Source organism: Coregonus lavaretus (assembly GCF_964263955.1).
Source record: "Coregonus lavaretus genome assembly, chromosome: 4".
NCBI classification, from domain to species: domain Eukaryota; kingdom Metazoa; phylum Chordata; class Actinopteri; order Salmoniformes; family Salmonidae; genus Coregonus; species Coregonus lavaretus.
In genome coordinates, this window is record NC_139991.1 from 36928093 (window position 1) to 36943430 (window position 15338).

Genomic DNA, 15338 nt, shown 5'->3' on the forward strand with positions numbered 1-15338 from the left:
AGGACCAGCTGCCATCATGTCAGTGATTCTCTCGTTAACACAGGTGAGTGTTGACGAGGACAAGGCTGGAGATCACTCCATCATGGTGATTGAGTTAGAATAACAGACTGGACGATTTAAAAGGAGGGTGGTGCTTGAAATCATTGTTCTTCCTCTGTTAACCATGGTTACCTGCAAGGAAACACGTGCCGTCATCATTGCTTTGCACAAAAAGGGCTTCACAGGCAAGGATATTGCTGCTAGTAAGATTGGACCTAAATCAACCATTTATCGGATCATCAAGAACTTCAAGGAGAGAGGTTCAATTGTTGTGAAGAAGGCGTCAGGGTGCCCAAGAAAGTCCAGCAAGCGCTAGGACCGTCTCCTAAAATTGATTCAGCTGCGGGATTGGGGCACCACCAGTGCAGAGCTTGCTCAGGAATGGCAGCAGGCAGGTTTGAGAGCATCTGCACGCACAGTGAGGCGAAGACTTTTGGAGGATGGCCTGGTGTCAAAAAGGGCAGCAAAGAAGCCACTTCTCTCCAGGAAAAACATCACGGACAGACTGATATTCTGCAAAAGGTACAGGGATTGGACTGCTGAGGACTGGGGCTACCATCAGCGCTACCATCAGTCCTGTGTCATGCCAACAGTAAAGCATCCTGAGACCATTCATGTGTGGGGTTGCTTCTCAGCCAAGGGAGTGGGCTCACTCACAATTTTGCCTAAGAACACGGCCATGAATAAAGAATGGTACCAACACATCCTCCGAGAGCAACTTCTCCCAACCATCCAAGAACAGTTTGGTGATGACCAATGCCTTTTCCAGCATGATGGAGCACCTTGCCATAAGGCAAAAGTGATAACTAAGTGGCTCGGGGAACAAAACATCGAAATTTTGGGTCCATGGCCAGGAAACTCCCCAGACCTTAATCCCATTTGAGAACTTGTGGTCGATCCTCAAGAGGCGGGTGGACAAACAAAAACCCACAAATTCTGACAAACTCTAAGCATTGATTATGCAAGATGGGCTGCCATCAGTCAGGATGTGGCCCAGAAGTTAATTGACAGCATGCCAGGGCGGATTGCAGAGGTCTTGAAAAAGAAGGGTCAACACTGCAAATATTGACTCTTTGCATAAACTTAATGTAATTGTCAATAAAAGCCTTTGACACTTATGGAATGCTTGTAATTATACTTCAGTATACCATAGTAACATCTGACAAAAATATCTCATAACACTGAAGCAGCGAACTTTGTGAAGACCAATACTTGTGTCATTCTCAAAACTTTTGACCACGACTGTACTATGACTGATGACCACCTTGTGGCCTGTATGAGACTTGCAACAAGCTGACTATGAAAAACGACTTGCCTCCACCCAATGCCAAAAGTCACACTAAGGTAGGAAATGAAATTAGTTGCACTTATTTGTGGAAAACATGTTAATGGTCCACATTATATTTGGGTATCAAATAGGTATCATAGTGGCAGGTCCATACTCAGTGGTGTGTTGCGTTTCATACATTTTGTTGGTTGGTTTAGATTTAGAGACTGGTAGATCTCATCAGGCTGGCAAATGAAAAAGTAGATCTCACATCAAAGAAGGTTGGGCACACCTGATCTACACACAATACCCCATAATGACAAAGCGAAAACAGTTTTTTAGAAGTTTTTGCAAATGTATTACAAATAAAAAACAGATACCTTATTTACGTAAGTATTCTGAACCTTTTCTATGAGACTCTAAATTGAGCTCGGGTGCATTCTGTTTCCATTGATCATCCTTGCGATGTTTCTACAACTTGATTGGAGTCAACCTGTGGTAAATTCTATTGGTTGGACATGATTTGGAAAGGCACACATGTCTATCTATATAAGCTCCCACAGTTGACAGTGCATGTCAGAGCAAAAACCAAGACATGAGGTCGAAGGAATTCTCCATAGAGCTCAGAGACAGGATTGTGTCGGCACAGATCTGGGGAAGGGTATGAAAAAATGTCTGCAGCATTGAAGGTCCCCAACAACACAGTGGCCTCCATCATTCTTAAATGGAAGAAGTTTGGAACCACCAAGACTCTTCCTAGAATTGTCCGCCTGGCCAAACTGCGCAATCGGGGAGAAGGGCCTTGGTCAGGGAGGTGACCAAGAGCCCGATGGTCACATGGGTGACAGAGCTCCAGAGTTGCTCTGTGGAGATGGGAGAACCTTCCAGAAGGACAACCATCTCTGCAGCCCTCCACCAATCAAGGCCTTTATGGTAGAGTGACCAGACGGAAGCCACTCAGTAAAAGGAACATGACAGCCCACTTGGAGTTTGCCAAAAGGCACCTAAAGGACTATATGACCATGATAAACAAGATTCTCTGGTCTGATGAATCCAAGATTGAACTTTTTGGCCTGAATGCCAAGCGTCACGTTTGGAGGAAACCAGGCACCATCCCTACGGTGAAGAATGGTGGTGGCAGCATCATGCTGTGGGGATGTTTTTCAGCGGCAGGGACTGGGAGACTAGCCAGGATCAAGGGAACGATAAACAGAGCAAAGTACAGAGAGATCTTGATGAAAACCTGCTCCAGTGCGCTCAGGACCTCAGGACACCTTCCAACAGGACAGCGACCCTAAGCGCACAGCCAAGACAATGCAGAAGTGGCTTCGGGACAAGTCTCTGAATGTCCTTGAGTGGCCCAGCCAGAACCCGATCGAACATCTCTGGAGAGACCTGAAAATAGCTGTGCAGCGAAGCTCCCCATCCAACCTGACAGAGCTTGAGAGGATCTGCAGAGAAGAATGGGAGAAACTCCCCAAATACAGGTGTGCCAAGCATGTGTCATACCCAAGAAGAGTCTAGGCCAGGGGTGTCAAACGTCCGGCCCGCGGGCCGGATCAGGCCCGCAAACGGGTTTAATCCGGCCCGCGAGATGATTTTGTAAAGTATAAAAATGAGCTGCAATTTTTCAATAAAAGAAACTGCTGTTCCAATTGTGTCCACTGGATGTCGCAATAGCAATTGTGTTAAGCAAGCAAACTGTTTATACCGGGGCAGAGCAAATAGGTCAAGCAAGTGCAGCCAGTCCAGATGAGCTACTTTTTTATGCCCGCAATATTTATTACGGCTTCTACTTTTAACATTATGTGCTTTGGCACCCTCATTGCCCCAATATGTCTCTGACAAAAAAGAGAAAAGTGGACGCAGAGTGCAGAGTGTTCCAAGAAAAATTGTCATCCTTCTATTTATTCACGGAATTGAATGGGAAAGCTGTATGTTTGGTGTGTTCACAGCATGTTGCAGTGCTGAAAGAATATAACCTTTGTCGCCACTATGTGAGTCTTCATGCCGACAAATATGACAACTTTCAAGGACAGCGGAGAAGAGAGAAGGTGAATGAACTGTTGGTGGGTCTGAAGAAACAGCAGTCTGTGTTTACTCACAGCCGAGACATCAGTGACGCTGCAGTGAAAGCTAGCTACCTCATTGCTAATGAAATCGCAGTGGCTTCAAAACCATTTAGTGAGGTTGAATTTGTAAAAACATGCATGATGAAGGCAGCAGAGATTGTGTGCCCTGAAAAGCACCAGGCTTTTGCAAATATCAGCCTGACAAGAAACACAGTTGCAGACAGGATTTCCGATCTTTCAGTGGATTTGGACAGCCAGTTGAAGCAAAAAGTAAAGTCATTTATTGCGTTTTCGGTTGCAATTGATGAAAGCACGGACATTACAGATGTTGCACAACTAGCCATTTTCATCCGCGGAGTTGATGACACATTGACCGTCACAGAGGAGTTCGTGGAGTTGGTGCCGATGACAGATACAACGACAGCAGCTGATATTTTCACTGCACTCGTCGGCGCGCTGGACAGGGTCGGAGTGGACTGGTCCCGCGCTGTCAGCCTGGCTACAGATTGTGCGCCCTCAATTATCGGGAAAAAAGCAGGCGTTGTGACAAAGTTCAGAGAGAAAGTGCAATCTGCAAATGGAGGACGTGATTTTTGGACATTTCACTGTATTTTGCACCAGGAGGCTTTGTGTTGCAAGTCATTAAAGATGGATAACGTCATGAAGGTGGTCATCCAAACTGTTAATTTCATCCGATCCAGAAGCCTGAATCACTGTCAGTTTGACAGCCTTCTCAGAGAGAAAGACCACATCTATGGCCTGCCATACCACACTGAGGTAAGATGGTTAAGCCGAGGTGCTGTGCTGAGGCGTTTCTTTGATTTACGAGAAGAAATTGAACAGTTCATGGAAGAAAAGGGCAAACCAGTGTTAGAATTTAATTCCGCAGAATGGATGCAGGACCTTGCATTTATGGTGGATGTTACAGAGCACCTGAATAACTTGAACAAACAGCTGCAAGGGCGCAAAGTTGCCACGCAGTATTATGACAGCATACGTTCTTTCAAGTTGACGCTGTCATTGTGGGAGACGCAACTCGCCGGTGGTGATGCAGCTCACTTCCCCTGTCTGAAAAATGTGTGCGCGACCCAACATGTGGCAGACATGAAGCGGTTCAAAGATAAAATAACGGGACTGTTAAGGGAGTTTGAGCAACGCTTTCAGATTTTTGGTGAACTGGAGAAAGACTTAAACGTTTTTTGTTTGCCATTCACCGTGAATCCCTCTCATCTGCCCGTCAGCATCCAACTTGAAATAATAGACTTGCAGTGTGACTCGGATTTGAAGGGCAAATTTGCCGCAGCTGGCTTGGACACATTTTATCAGAATCTCTTGCCAGGTTACCCCAACTTGACAGCCCTCGCTGCAAAACTGTTGTGTATGTTTGGAAACACATATCTTTGTGAGCAAGTTCTCTGTAATGAGCATAAATAAAACAAAGCTGCGCTCAAGGCTCACGCACAAGCACTTGAATCACATCCTGAAGTTGGCTGCCACTCAGGATGTGACGCCTGATATTGATGCGCTGGTGAAAGCTAAAAGATGCCAGGTATCAGGAGTCAAATAAACTATGCAACCCCACTTAAAGTGCTGCATGAGACACCCTGATATAGTTCTGTGATATACTTCTGTGAATCACTGAGGCATTGTGTGTTTGTGTGTTGTTTGTCCTCAGAATTTCAAATAACTTGAGGTGTTTTATGATTAATAGTGATGTTGTGCTTTTGGACACACTGTCCTCAGGCTCCAGCTTTATGTTTATGTTTTTATGTTGATGTGCTATTGTTTTTAATTTATTTTATTTTATTTGTATATTTAACCTATTCTTGACTCTGTGGTTCTTGCACTTGTTTGGGGAACAGGATTTCATTATTTGTATCTACATTTCTGCCTGAGAAATGACACCCTGATATAGTTCTGTGATCTGTGAAACAGTTATGTGAATCACTGAGGCATTGTGTGTTTGTGTGTTCTTTTTCTTTAGAATTTTCAAATAAACTTCAGGTGTTTTATGATTAATAGTGATGTTGTGCTTGTACTATTTTGGACACACTGTCCTCAGGTTCCAGCTTTGTTTTATGTTGATAGTATTAAAACAAAGAAAACAATCTGAAGTTGTTGTTTTTAAGTTATATATACCATGATTTTACCGGTCCGGCCCACTTGGGAATAGATTTTCCTCCATGTGGCCCCTGAGCTAAAATGAGTTTGACACCCCTGGTCTAGGTTGTAATCGCTGCCGAAGGTGCTTTAACAAAGTACTGAGTAAAGGGTCTGAATACTAATGTAAATGTAATCATTTCTAAAAATCTGTTTTTGCCTTGTCATTATGAGGTATTGATTGATTGAGGGGGGGCAAAAACAATTTAATCAATTTTAGAATAAGGCTGTAACGTAACTCTCTGACAACAAGCAGTTTAAACTCGCCATTTGCATTTGAGGTTTGGTCCAACAATCGTCATATGGACACAGAAACACTTCCACATAATTTTTCTGTAATAGATGAGAACTTAACCTTTCTAACGATACCCTTTTTCTGTCTCAACTCAAAATGTAGAACAAAGCAGACCTTACTAAAACGCGAGTATCAATGAACATGTTGTGGAAAATGTATGCTCAGTTTCTGACGCGCGTGGCATTCGAATATTCCTGACCGTTAGAAATGTAGTGTATTGACCATTAATTGTGCAACAAAGCTTAGAAAGTAGAACAAAATTGAGATATATATTGTGACCCACCCATAAGTTTGAAAGAATCAAGATGATTTTTAGGTCATATAGCCCAGCCCTAGCATGGGGTAATTGTCTTGCTGGAAGATCAACTTGCGGCCAAGTTTCAGCCACCTGGCAGAGGCAACCAGATTTTTGGCAAACAAATTATTTTCTTTGAGCAATTGTATTAGTGTAAAATATGTTTTTATTATTTTTATAGTATTTTTTGCTCATCTTAATAAAGGGTGCCAATAATTTTGGTAATGACTGTGGTGTAGACCTATATCTAAACAAACCTCTTTCTCCCTCTTCCTCGATCTTCCCTCTCTCTCCCTTTCTCTCAGACCGTGGTTGGGACAGACATAGCTGATCTGTTGCTGAAGGAGCATCGCTCAGTGTGGTTGCCGGGCAAGTCGCCTAATGAGGCCAACCTGATTGACTTCAACAACGAGCCACTGGCGCGGGCCGAGGAGGAGCCTGGGACGGGACCACTGTCCCTCCTATCAGACACCTTCATGATTGTCCCCGAGAACGTCGGCAAGGAAACGGAGCGCTTCAGGGAACTGCTGCTATTTGGTCGCAAGAAGGTTTGAATGCCATCTACCTTGAATTTACTGGTTTATGTTAAGGGGGAGAGTAGGAGGAAATGCATATTTTTAGGAGACAATGTGAAAAACATGCATCGCGAGATTGTTGCAGAATCGAATGAGAACTTTAATTACTTCCAAAATGCAGTGCAAAGCAGGATAAAATTGCAGAACAACGTGATTGTATGGGAACTTAGTTAACCCATTTAGGGTATATTTAGAAAGTATTTTGACTGTGTTGTGATTATGTGTACTATAGCTATACGAGTTAGATCCTTTTTACTACCTGTGCGTGTGTAGGATGCCCTGGAGGCAGCCATGAAGGGAGCTCTGTGGGGCCACGCCCTGTTGTTGGCCAGTAAGATGGACAGCCGGACACACGCTCGCGTCATGACCAGGTGGGTGAAGAGAAAGCATGCAACGGCTTTAGTCAGGGGCTTCAGCAAAAAAAGACGATTCTGAACACTGATCTATGCTGCTAGCCTGGTCCCAGATCTGCCAAACATAGCATGATAACAATCATAGGAGTTGGCTATACAGCAACAGATCTGGGACCTGAGGTATACAGCAACAGATCTGGGACCAGAGGGGTATACTACGAATCTAGCTAGATCTACTCAGGGTTTTCTAAAGCTAGCCAGCTTCAGTTAGCTTCACAAGCTCAGGCTTCATCCATGTTACGAAGGTGAATTGTGATCCTACAGCTACCGCTAGCTTGAGTAGAACTCGGGCCATGCTTGTAACTGCGCGTACATGTTGCAAGTGGTCACCCCAGCTAGTCAAATGCCGAACTCTTCATTGAGAAAATGCCAAACCATCAATCCATGAGTGAGTCAGTGCCACATTTGAATTATTTCAGAAATGAAAATGAAAGAAAAGATATTCAGCAGGCTATGGTGGGAAATTGGCTATTAGAAGACCGTCTTTCTTTTTTTACTCGTATCATTAACGCCATCTTTGGTGTGAAATGCACAATCACCTTTATCCCCTCTATCGAGATTTTTTTTAAATTAAATTATATGAAAGTTTCACTGTGCTTGAAGTTTCAAATTCACCCTGTCATAAATGTGTAGTGTGATTTGTATTTGGATACAACCATTTTTAACACAAGAACATTTTAAATATTTAATTAGGTGTCTTCCTCAATTATGGTCAGGAGAATGAAGGGATGACACACTCTTTGCGAGATGGAGGGAATCTAATTGGTCCTCTACTCGAGGCTCAAACACTTCATTCAAGATAAGTGGAGTTAGCCCTGAGTTAGCCTTCCCCAGAGCAGGTTAGTTCTGAAGGATTCGTTACCATAGGAAAAAAAAGGTGCGCCACTCGGTTATCCCGAGTTCAACTCCGAGTTGACCAAAGTTAGCTCGCTAACTCCTCTATCCAGATTCGTAGTACACCACTCAAGGTTTCAAAATACAAATCAATTTTAGAATAAGGCTGTAATGTAACAAAATGTGGAAAAATTAATGGGGTCTGAATACTTTCCAAATGCAGTGTATACACGGGGTACCAGTACCGAGTCGAAGTGGACGGGTATGAAGTAATTGAGGTAGATATGTACATACATGGCGCAGTGGTCTAAGGCACTGCATCGCAGTGCTAGCTGTGTCACTAGAGATCCTGGTTCATATCCAGGCTCTGTCGTAGCCGGCCGCGACTGGGAGACCCATGGGGTGGCGCACAATTGGCCCAGCGTCGTCCATGGTATGGGAGGGAATGGCCGGCAGGGATGTAGCTCAGTTGGTAGAGCATGGCGTTTGCAACGCCAGGGTTGTGGGTTCGATTCCCACTGGGGGGCAGTATGAAAAAAATAAACAATAATAATAATGTATGCACTCACTACCTGTAAGTCGCTCTGGATAAGAGCGTCTGCTAAATGACAAAAAATGTAAATGTAAATATAGGTAGGGGTAAAGTGACTAGGCAACAGGATAGATAATAAGCAGTAGCAGCAGTGTATGTGATGAGCCAAAAGTGAGTGCAAAGAAGTTACTGCAGATAGTCAGGGTAGCTATTTGGTTAACTATTTGGCTAAAGCTGCTTCTTTCAATGAGCGGGACACTAATCTGGAATCTTATAAGAAATCCTGCTATACCCTCCGACGAACCATCAAACAGGCAAAGGGTCAGTACAGGACTAAGGTCCAATCCTACTACATCGACTCTGACACTCGTCGGATGTGGCACGGCTTGCAAACTATCACGGATTACAAAGGGCATCCCAGCCGCGAGCTGCCCAGTGACGTGAGCCTACCAGATGAGCTAAATGCCTTCCATGCTCGCTTCGAGGCAAGCAACACTGAACCATGCGTGAGAGCACCAGCTGTTCCGGACGGCTGTGTGATCACGCTCTCCGTAGCCAATGTGAGTAAGACCTTTTAAACAGGTTAACATTCACAAGGCCGCAGGGCCAGACGGATTACCAGGATGCTTACTCAGAGCATGCGCTGACAAGCTGGCAAGTGTCTTGCCTGCCACTTTAAACCTCTCCCTGACCCAGTCTGTAATGACTACATGTTTCAAGCAGACCACCATAGCCCCTGTGCCGAAGAACGCCAAGGTAACCTGTCTAAATGACTATCGCCCTGTAGCCATGAAATGCTTTGAAAGGTTGGTCATGGCTCAACACGCCCCCATTTTCCTTGTCCAGGGTAAGCATAACGTCCAGTGCTGGCGACTCGTTGAAGTAGAAATCTTCATCCAAATCGAGGCTAGTGATCGCTGTTCTGAAATCCAGAAGCTCTTTTCCATCATAGGAAATTATGGCGGAAACATTAGTGCCTTCAGAAAGTATTCACCCCCCTAAAATAGATTACATTGAGATTTTGTCACTGGCCTACACACAATACCCCATAATGTCAAAGTGGAATTATGTTGTTTAAAAAAAAATCTGATTAATACAAAATTAAAAGCTGAAATGTCTTGAATCAAGCCTAAATAAGTTCAGGTGTAAACATTTGTTTAACAAGTCACATAATAAGTTACATGGACTCACTCTGCGCAATAGTCGTGTTTAACATTATTTTTGAATGACTACCTCATCTCTGTACCCCGCAAATACAATTATCTGTAAGGTTGAGCAGTGAATTTCAAACACAGGTTCAACCACCAAGACCACGTTTTCTAATGCCTCGCAAAGAAGGGCACCTATTGGTAGATGGGTAAAAAAAAAATATAAGCAGACATTGAATATCCCTTTAAGCATGGTGAAGTTATTAATTACACTTTGGATGGTGTATCAATACACATAGTCACTACAAAGATACAGGCATCCTTCCTGACTCAGTTGCCGGAGAGGAAGGAAACCGCTCAGGGATTTCACCATGACACCAATGGTGACTTTAAAACTGTTACAGAGTTTAATGGCTGTGATAGGAGAGAACTGAGGATGGATCAACAACATTGTAGATACTCCACAATACTAACCTAATTGACAGAGTGAAAAGGAAGCCTGTACAGAATACAAATATTCCAAAACATGCATCCTGTTTGTCCTAAATACAAAGTGTCATGTTTGGGGCAAATACAATACAATACATTACTGAGTATCACTGTCCATATTTTCAAGCATAGTGGTGGCTGCATCATGTTATGGGTGTACTTGTAATAATTTAGGACTGGGGAGTATTTCAGGATAAAAAAGAAACGGAATGGAACTTAGCACAGGCAAAATCCTGGTTGTCTGCTTTCCACCAGACGCTGGAAGATGAATTCACCGTTCAGCAGGACAATAACAGTAGGCCAAATCTACACTGGAGTTGCTTTTTTAAGTTTTGACTTTAATCTACTTCAAAATCTATGGCAAGACCTGAAAATGGTTGTCTAGCAATGATCCAACAACCAATTTGACAGAACTTGAAGAATTCTGAAAAGAATAATGGGCAAATGTTGCTAAATCCAGATGTGGAAAGCTCTTAGAGACTTACCCAGAAAGACTCACAGCTGTAATCGCAGCCAAAGGTGCTTCTATAAAGTATTGATTCAGGGGTGTGAATAATTATGTAAATGAGATACATTATATACAAAGGTATGTGGACACCTCTTCAAATTAGTGGATTCGTCTATTTCAGCCACACCGTTGCTGACAGGTGTAAAAAAAATCGAACACACAGCCATGCAATTTCCATAGACAAACATTGGCAGTAGAATGGCCTTACTGGAGAGCTCAGTGACTTTCAACGTGGCACCGTCATAGGATGCCACCTTTCCAACAAGTCAGTTTGTCAAATTTCTGCCTTACTAGAGCTGCCCCGGTCAACTGTAAGTGCTGTTATTGTGAAGTGGAAACGTCTAGGAGCAACAACAGCTCAGCCGTGAAATGGTAGGCCACACAAGCTCACAGAACGGGACCGCCGAGTGCTAAACTGCAAAGCGCGTAAATATCGTCTGTCCTCAGTTGCAACACTCACTACCGAGTTCCAAACTGCCTCTGGAAGCAACGTCAGCACAAGAACTGTTCGTCGGGAGCTTCATGAAATTGGTTTCCATAGCCAAGCAGCCGCACACAAGCCTAAGATCACCATGCGCAATGCCAAGCGTCGGCTGGAGTGGTGTAAAGCTCCCCGCCATTGGACTCAGGAGCAGTGGAAACGCGTTCTCGGGAGTGATGAATCACGCTTCACCGTCTGGCAGTCCGAATATGAGTTTGGCGGAAGCCTAGAGAACGCTACCTGCCCGAATGCATAGTGCTAACTGTAAAGTTTGGTGGAGGAGTAATTATGGTCTGGGGCTGTTTTTCATGGTTCGGGCTAGGCCCCTTAGTTCCAGTGAAGGGAAATCTTAACGCTGCAGCATACAATGACATTCTATACGATTCTGTGCATCCAACTTTGTGGCAACAGTTTGGGGAAGGCCCTTTCCTGTTTCAGCATGACAATGCCCCCGTGGACAAAGTGAGGTCCATACAGAAATGGTTTGTCGGGATCGGTGTGGAAGAACATAACTGGCCTGCACAGATCCCTGACCTCCACCCCATCAAACACCTTTAGGATGAATTGGAACGGCAACTGTGAGCCAGGCCTAATCGCCCAACATCAGTGCCCGACCTCTCTAATGCTCTTGTGGCTGAATAGAAGCAGGTTTCCACAGCAATGTTCCAACATCTAGTGAAAAGCCTTCCCAGAAGAGTTGGGGGCTGTTATAGCAGCAAAGGGGGGGACCAACTCCATATTAATGCCCATGATTTTAGAATGAGATGTTGGATGAGCAGGTGTCCATATACTTTTGGTCATGTAGTGTATTTCTATATTTCATTGTCAGTAAATGTGCTACAATTTCTAAATATGTTTTCACTTTGTCATTATGGGGTATTGTGTGTAGATCTAAATAAAATCTATTCAATCCATTTGGAATTCAGGCTGTAACACAACAAAATGTGGAATAAGTGAAGGGGTAGGAATGCTTTCTGAAGGCATTGTATGTACAAAAAAGTTAAGATCAATTTAGAAAAAACACACAAAATAGCAAAACACGTTTTATCCACTGCCGCGGCAATAAGAATAAAAAAGATGAATGTATTGACAGAAGATTAAACTTGTGATCCTTTTTTCTTGGGGTGGTCAGGTTTGCGAACAGTCTGCCCATCAACGACCCTCTGCAGACAGTGTACCAACTGATGTCTGGGAGGATGCCCGCCTCAGCTACTGTGAGTATGACCCTGTGGTACCTTTTCGAATTTGATAACAAAAGTATTTAATTGTTTTATTTAATTTATTAAATTAGTTATTCATTTAAACAGGAATTAACATTTTAAAGGCCCAGTGCAGTCAACAACAAGATTTGTGTTTAATATATATTTCCACACTAAAAGGTTGGAATAATACTGTGAAATTGGGAAAATTATGACAATGCCCTTTTAGTGTAATAGCTTTTTGAAAAGATCGCCTGAAAGTTAATTCTGTTTTGGTGCGATGGAGTTTTGGCTTGCCTGGTGACATTACCAGGTGGTAAATTAGTTAATAGACCAATAATAAAGAATTCCAAACCTCTCTGCCAATAAATTTGTTTTCAGTTTTCCCCTCCCCACTCAGACAGTCCTAGCAACATTGTTGCATGAGAAATGACTCTTTGCTAACCTAATTTTTGTTTCTTTTTGACCATTTTAACCGAAACAATCATAGTAAGGTACTTAATTGTTACCCAGGAATTATATGATATTGAGATAAAAACGGCTGCATTGGACCTTTAACATTAAATGTTTAAAATTAAAATGTTCTTGTGGCTTAATGAACACTTAATGTAATAAAAAAGTGATCTTTCAGCAATGCGAAATTAAAGTTGGCTGTTCAATACTGAACTGCACTGATTGAAGGACGGATCAAAAGAGTTCCGTTGGGGTCAGCAGTATACTGTAAAAGTTACATAAGAGTGTCTCTGCAGTGCTGTGGGGATGAGAAGTGGGGCGACTGGCGCCCCCATCTGGCCATGGTGCTGTCCAACCTGACCCACACTTTGGACCTGGACACACGCACCATCACCACCATGGGAGACACTCTGGGTGAGACATCTAAGGTCACGTTTGTGGGCCAGAAGTTTTCCCTGACCATGTAACCTAACCATAGTTTTCTTGGTCAGGTCATATGTGGTGAGGAGAAACTCTGCTCCCTAATCACGTTACATGCATAGGATGTATGGAGGATGTATGTTGCTGTACTCTTGTGCCCTGACAAGTGACAATGCCATCTAAATGTTCCCTATCATGAATTTAAGATTTATCATCATAATAGTTTGTCATCAACCATGATCAGCATCATCATGTGAATTATGATGGTTATTAGGGCTGGGAATTGCTTGGGACCTCAGAATATGATATGATCACTATACTTAGGTGCCGGTACGATATGTATCGCGATTCTCACGGTTCTATATGTATTGCGATTCAGTGGTGGTCAGTGCCATTTTAAGCTTAGGGAGGGTGATTATTTATTCATTTTATAAGCATGGCCTTATTTCTATTACAGCATAATTTCGATGACTATCATTCTTATTCCATTCACCCAGCTTAATGTAACATCGATAGGTTTAGGCTACTACATGATACTTGAATTTGCCCTATACCCATCATGAGGTTGCTACAACCTAGCCTACAAATTAAAGTTTATAACACAGGTCGAGATGTGAGAATGCTGTTTATTGACTACAGCTCAGCGTTCAACACCATAGTGCCCACAAAGCTCATCACTAAGCTAAGGACCCTGGGACTAAACACCTCCCTCTGCAACTGGATCCTGGACTTCCTGATGGGCCACCCCCAGGTGGTAAGTGTATGCAACAACACATCTGCAACGCTAATCTTCAACACGGGGGCCCCTCAGGGGTGCGTGCTTAGTCCCCTCATGTACTCCCTGTTCACCCTTGACTGCGTGGCCAAACATGACTCCAACACCATCAAGTTTGCTGATGGTACAACAGTGGTAGGCCTGATCACCGACAACAATGAGACAGCCTATAGGGAGGTCAGAGACCTGGCAGTGTGGTGCAAGGACAACAACCTCTCCCTCAACGTGAGCAAGACACAGGAGGTGATCGTGGACTACAGGAAAAGGAGGGCCGAACACGCCCCCATTCACTGGGCTGTAGTGGAGCGGGTCGAGAGTTTCAAGTTCCTTGGTGTCCACATGTCTGACGTCATCAGAGTGCGCAGCTGAACACTGTATGCTGGAAACACTAGGTTTGTTATTTTAACTAAAACATAACCAATCTTTGTTAAACATAAATACCGAATGTGTTTTTGCCTGGATTCCGCATTGCGGTTAGCTTTTATCAACTAGGACCATTATCTCTTGACCCGGAATCCCGCTTAACTGACAGATTAAAGTCTCCTTGAAAAAGCCGCTAGCATAGCTAAGCTGCTAGCCATCAAGAGACCGGTTGAAGCCTGCTTAACAGAGACGCTAAGCTGCTAGCCATCAAGCTAACGAAGTTGGTACCAGATGAGTTTTGCAATGGAGCCCTCTTTGTCTGGAGAACTAAATGAATGGTTCCAGTGCTGTAGGAGCTGTATCTATTACGCTTTGTTTCGGGACAAACCGGATCACTCAGAGTTCCAATGTGGCAATTGTTTACTTGCCGAGGATTATAGGCTTGAGGTGGCTTCCTTGATCACGCAGGTCGCCAGCCTACGTAAGAAACTGGGGAAAACGCAGAGTGGAATGTTTACATTTTCTACGCCGGTGGCTGGACGGCGTTCGCACTTGTTGGATGCATCTCCGCCTTGTCGTTTGTCATTATCCGACTGGCCGGTGTTGCCCTGAGCTCCCCCATCTGATAGCGCCGTCGAAAGAGCACAGCATGAGGAGAAAGGCAATCAACGATGGTTGCATGTCACGAGCCGTGGAAGCCGAAGACAGCGACCTCCCGCAAAGCAGTCTACACTCCCAACGAGAGGCCCGGAGCGGATAAAAACAACAAATAGTTTCGCCGTCCTGGAGCCTGATCTTCCTGCACCTTCGTCACTCTGGGTGCCTGTGTCTGCGCCGCAGTGCCTACTACTACGATGTCGACGTCTGCAACCTTCCGTCCCTGCTCTGGATCGAGCGGGGCTTCTCCATCTGTCAGAGGCCTGCATCCTGTGAAGAGTGGGCATATTTCGTCGTCCTTCTCGCCAGCCGTGATTTTGGGCAGCTCCATGGTAAGAAACGTGACCGTTCCTGTTGCAAAAA

General features: G+C 44.0%; 1 protein-coding gene across 3 annotated transcripts in view; it reads left to right on the top strand.

Moving 5' to 3' along the window:
- sec16a (SEC16 homolog A, endoplasmic reticulum export factor) overlaps positions 1-15338 on the top strand; it is a 76491-nt gene that overhangs the window by 29129 nt on the left and 32024 nt on the right. For all 3 annotated transcript variants that reach the window (XM_084159739.1, XM_084159741.1, XM_084159740.1), the window contains exons 11-14: positions 6434-6676; positions 6977-7074; positions 12241-12322; positions 13057-13174. In XM_084159739.1, coding sequence (XP_084015865.1) covers positions 6434-6676; positions 6977-7074; positions 12241-12322; positions 13057-13174 — 541 coding nt within the window. The remainder of the gene's footprint in view (positions 1-6433; positions 6677-6976; positions 7075-12240; positions 12323-13056; positions 13175-15338) is intronic.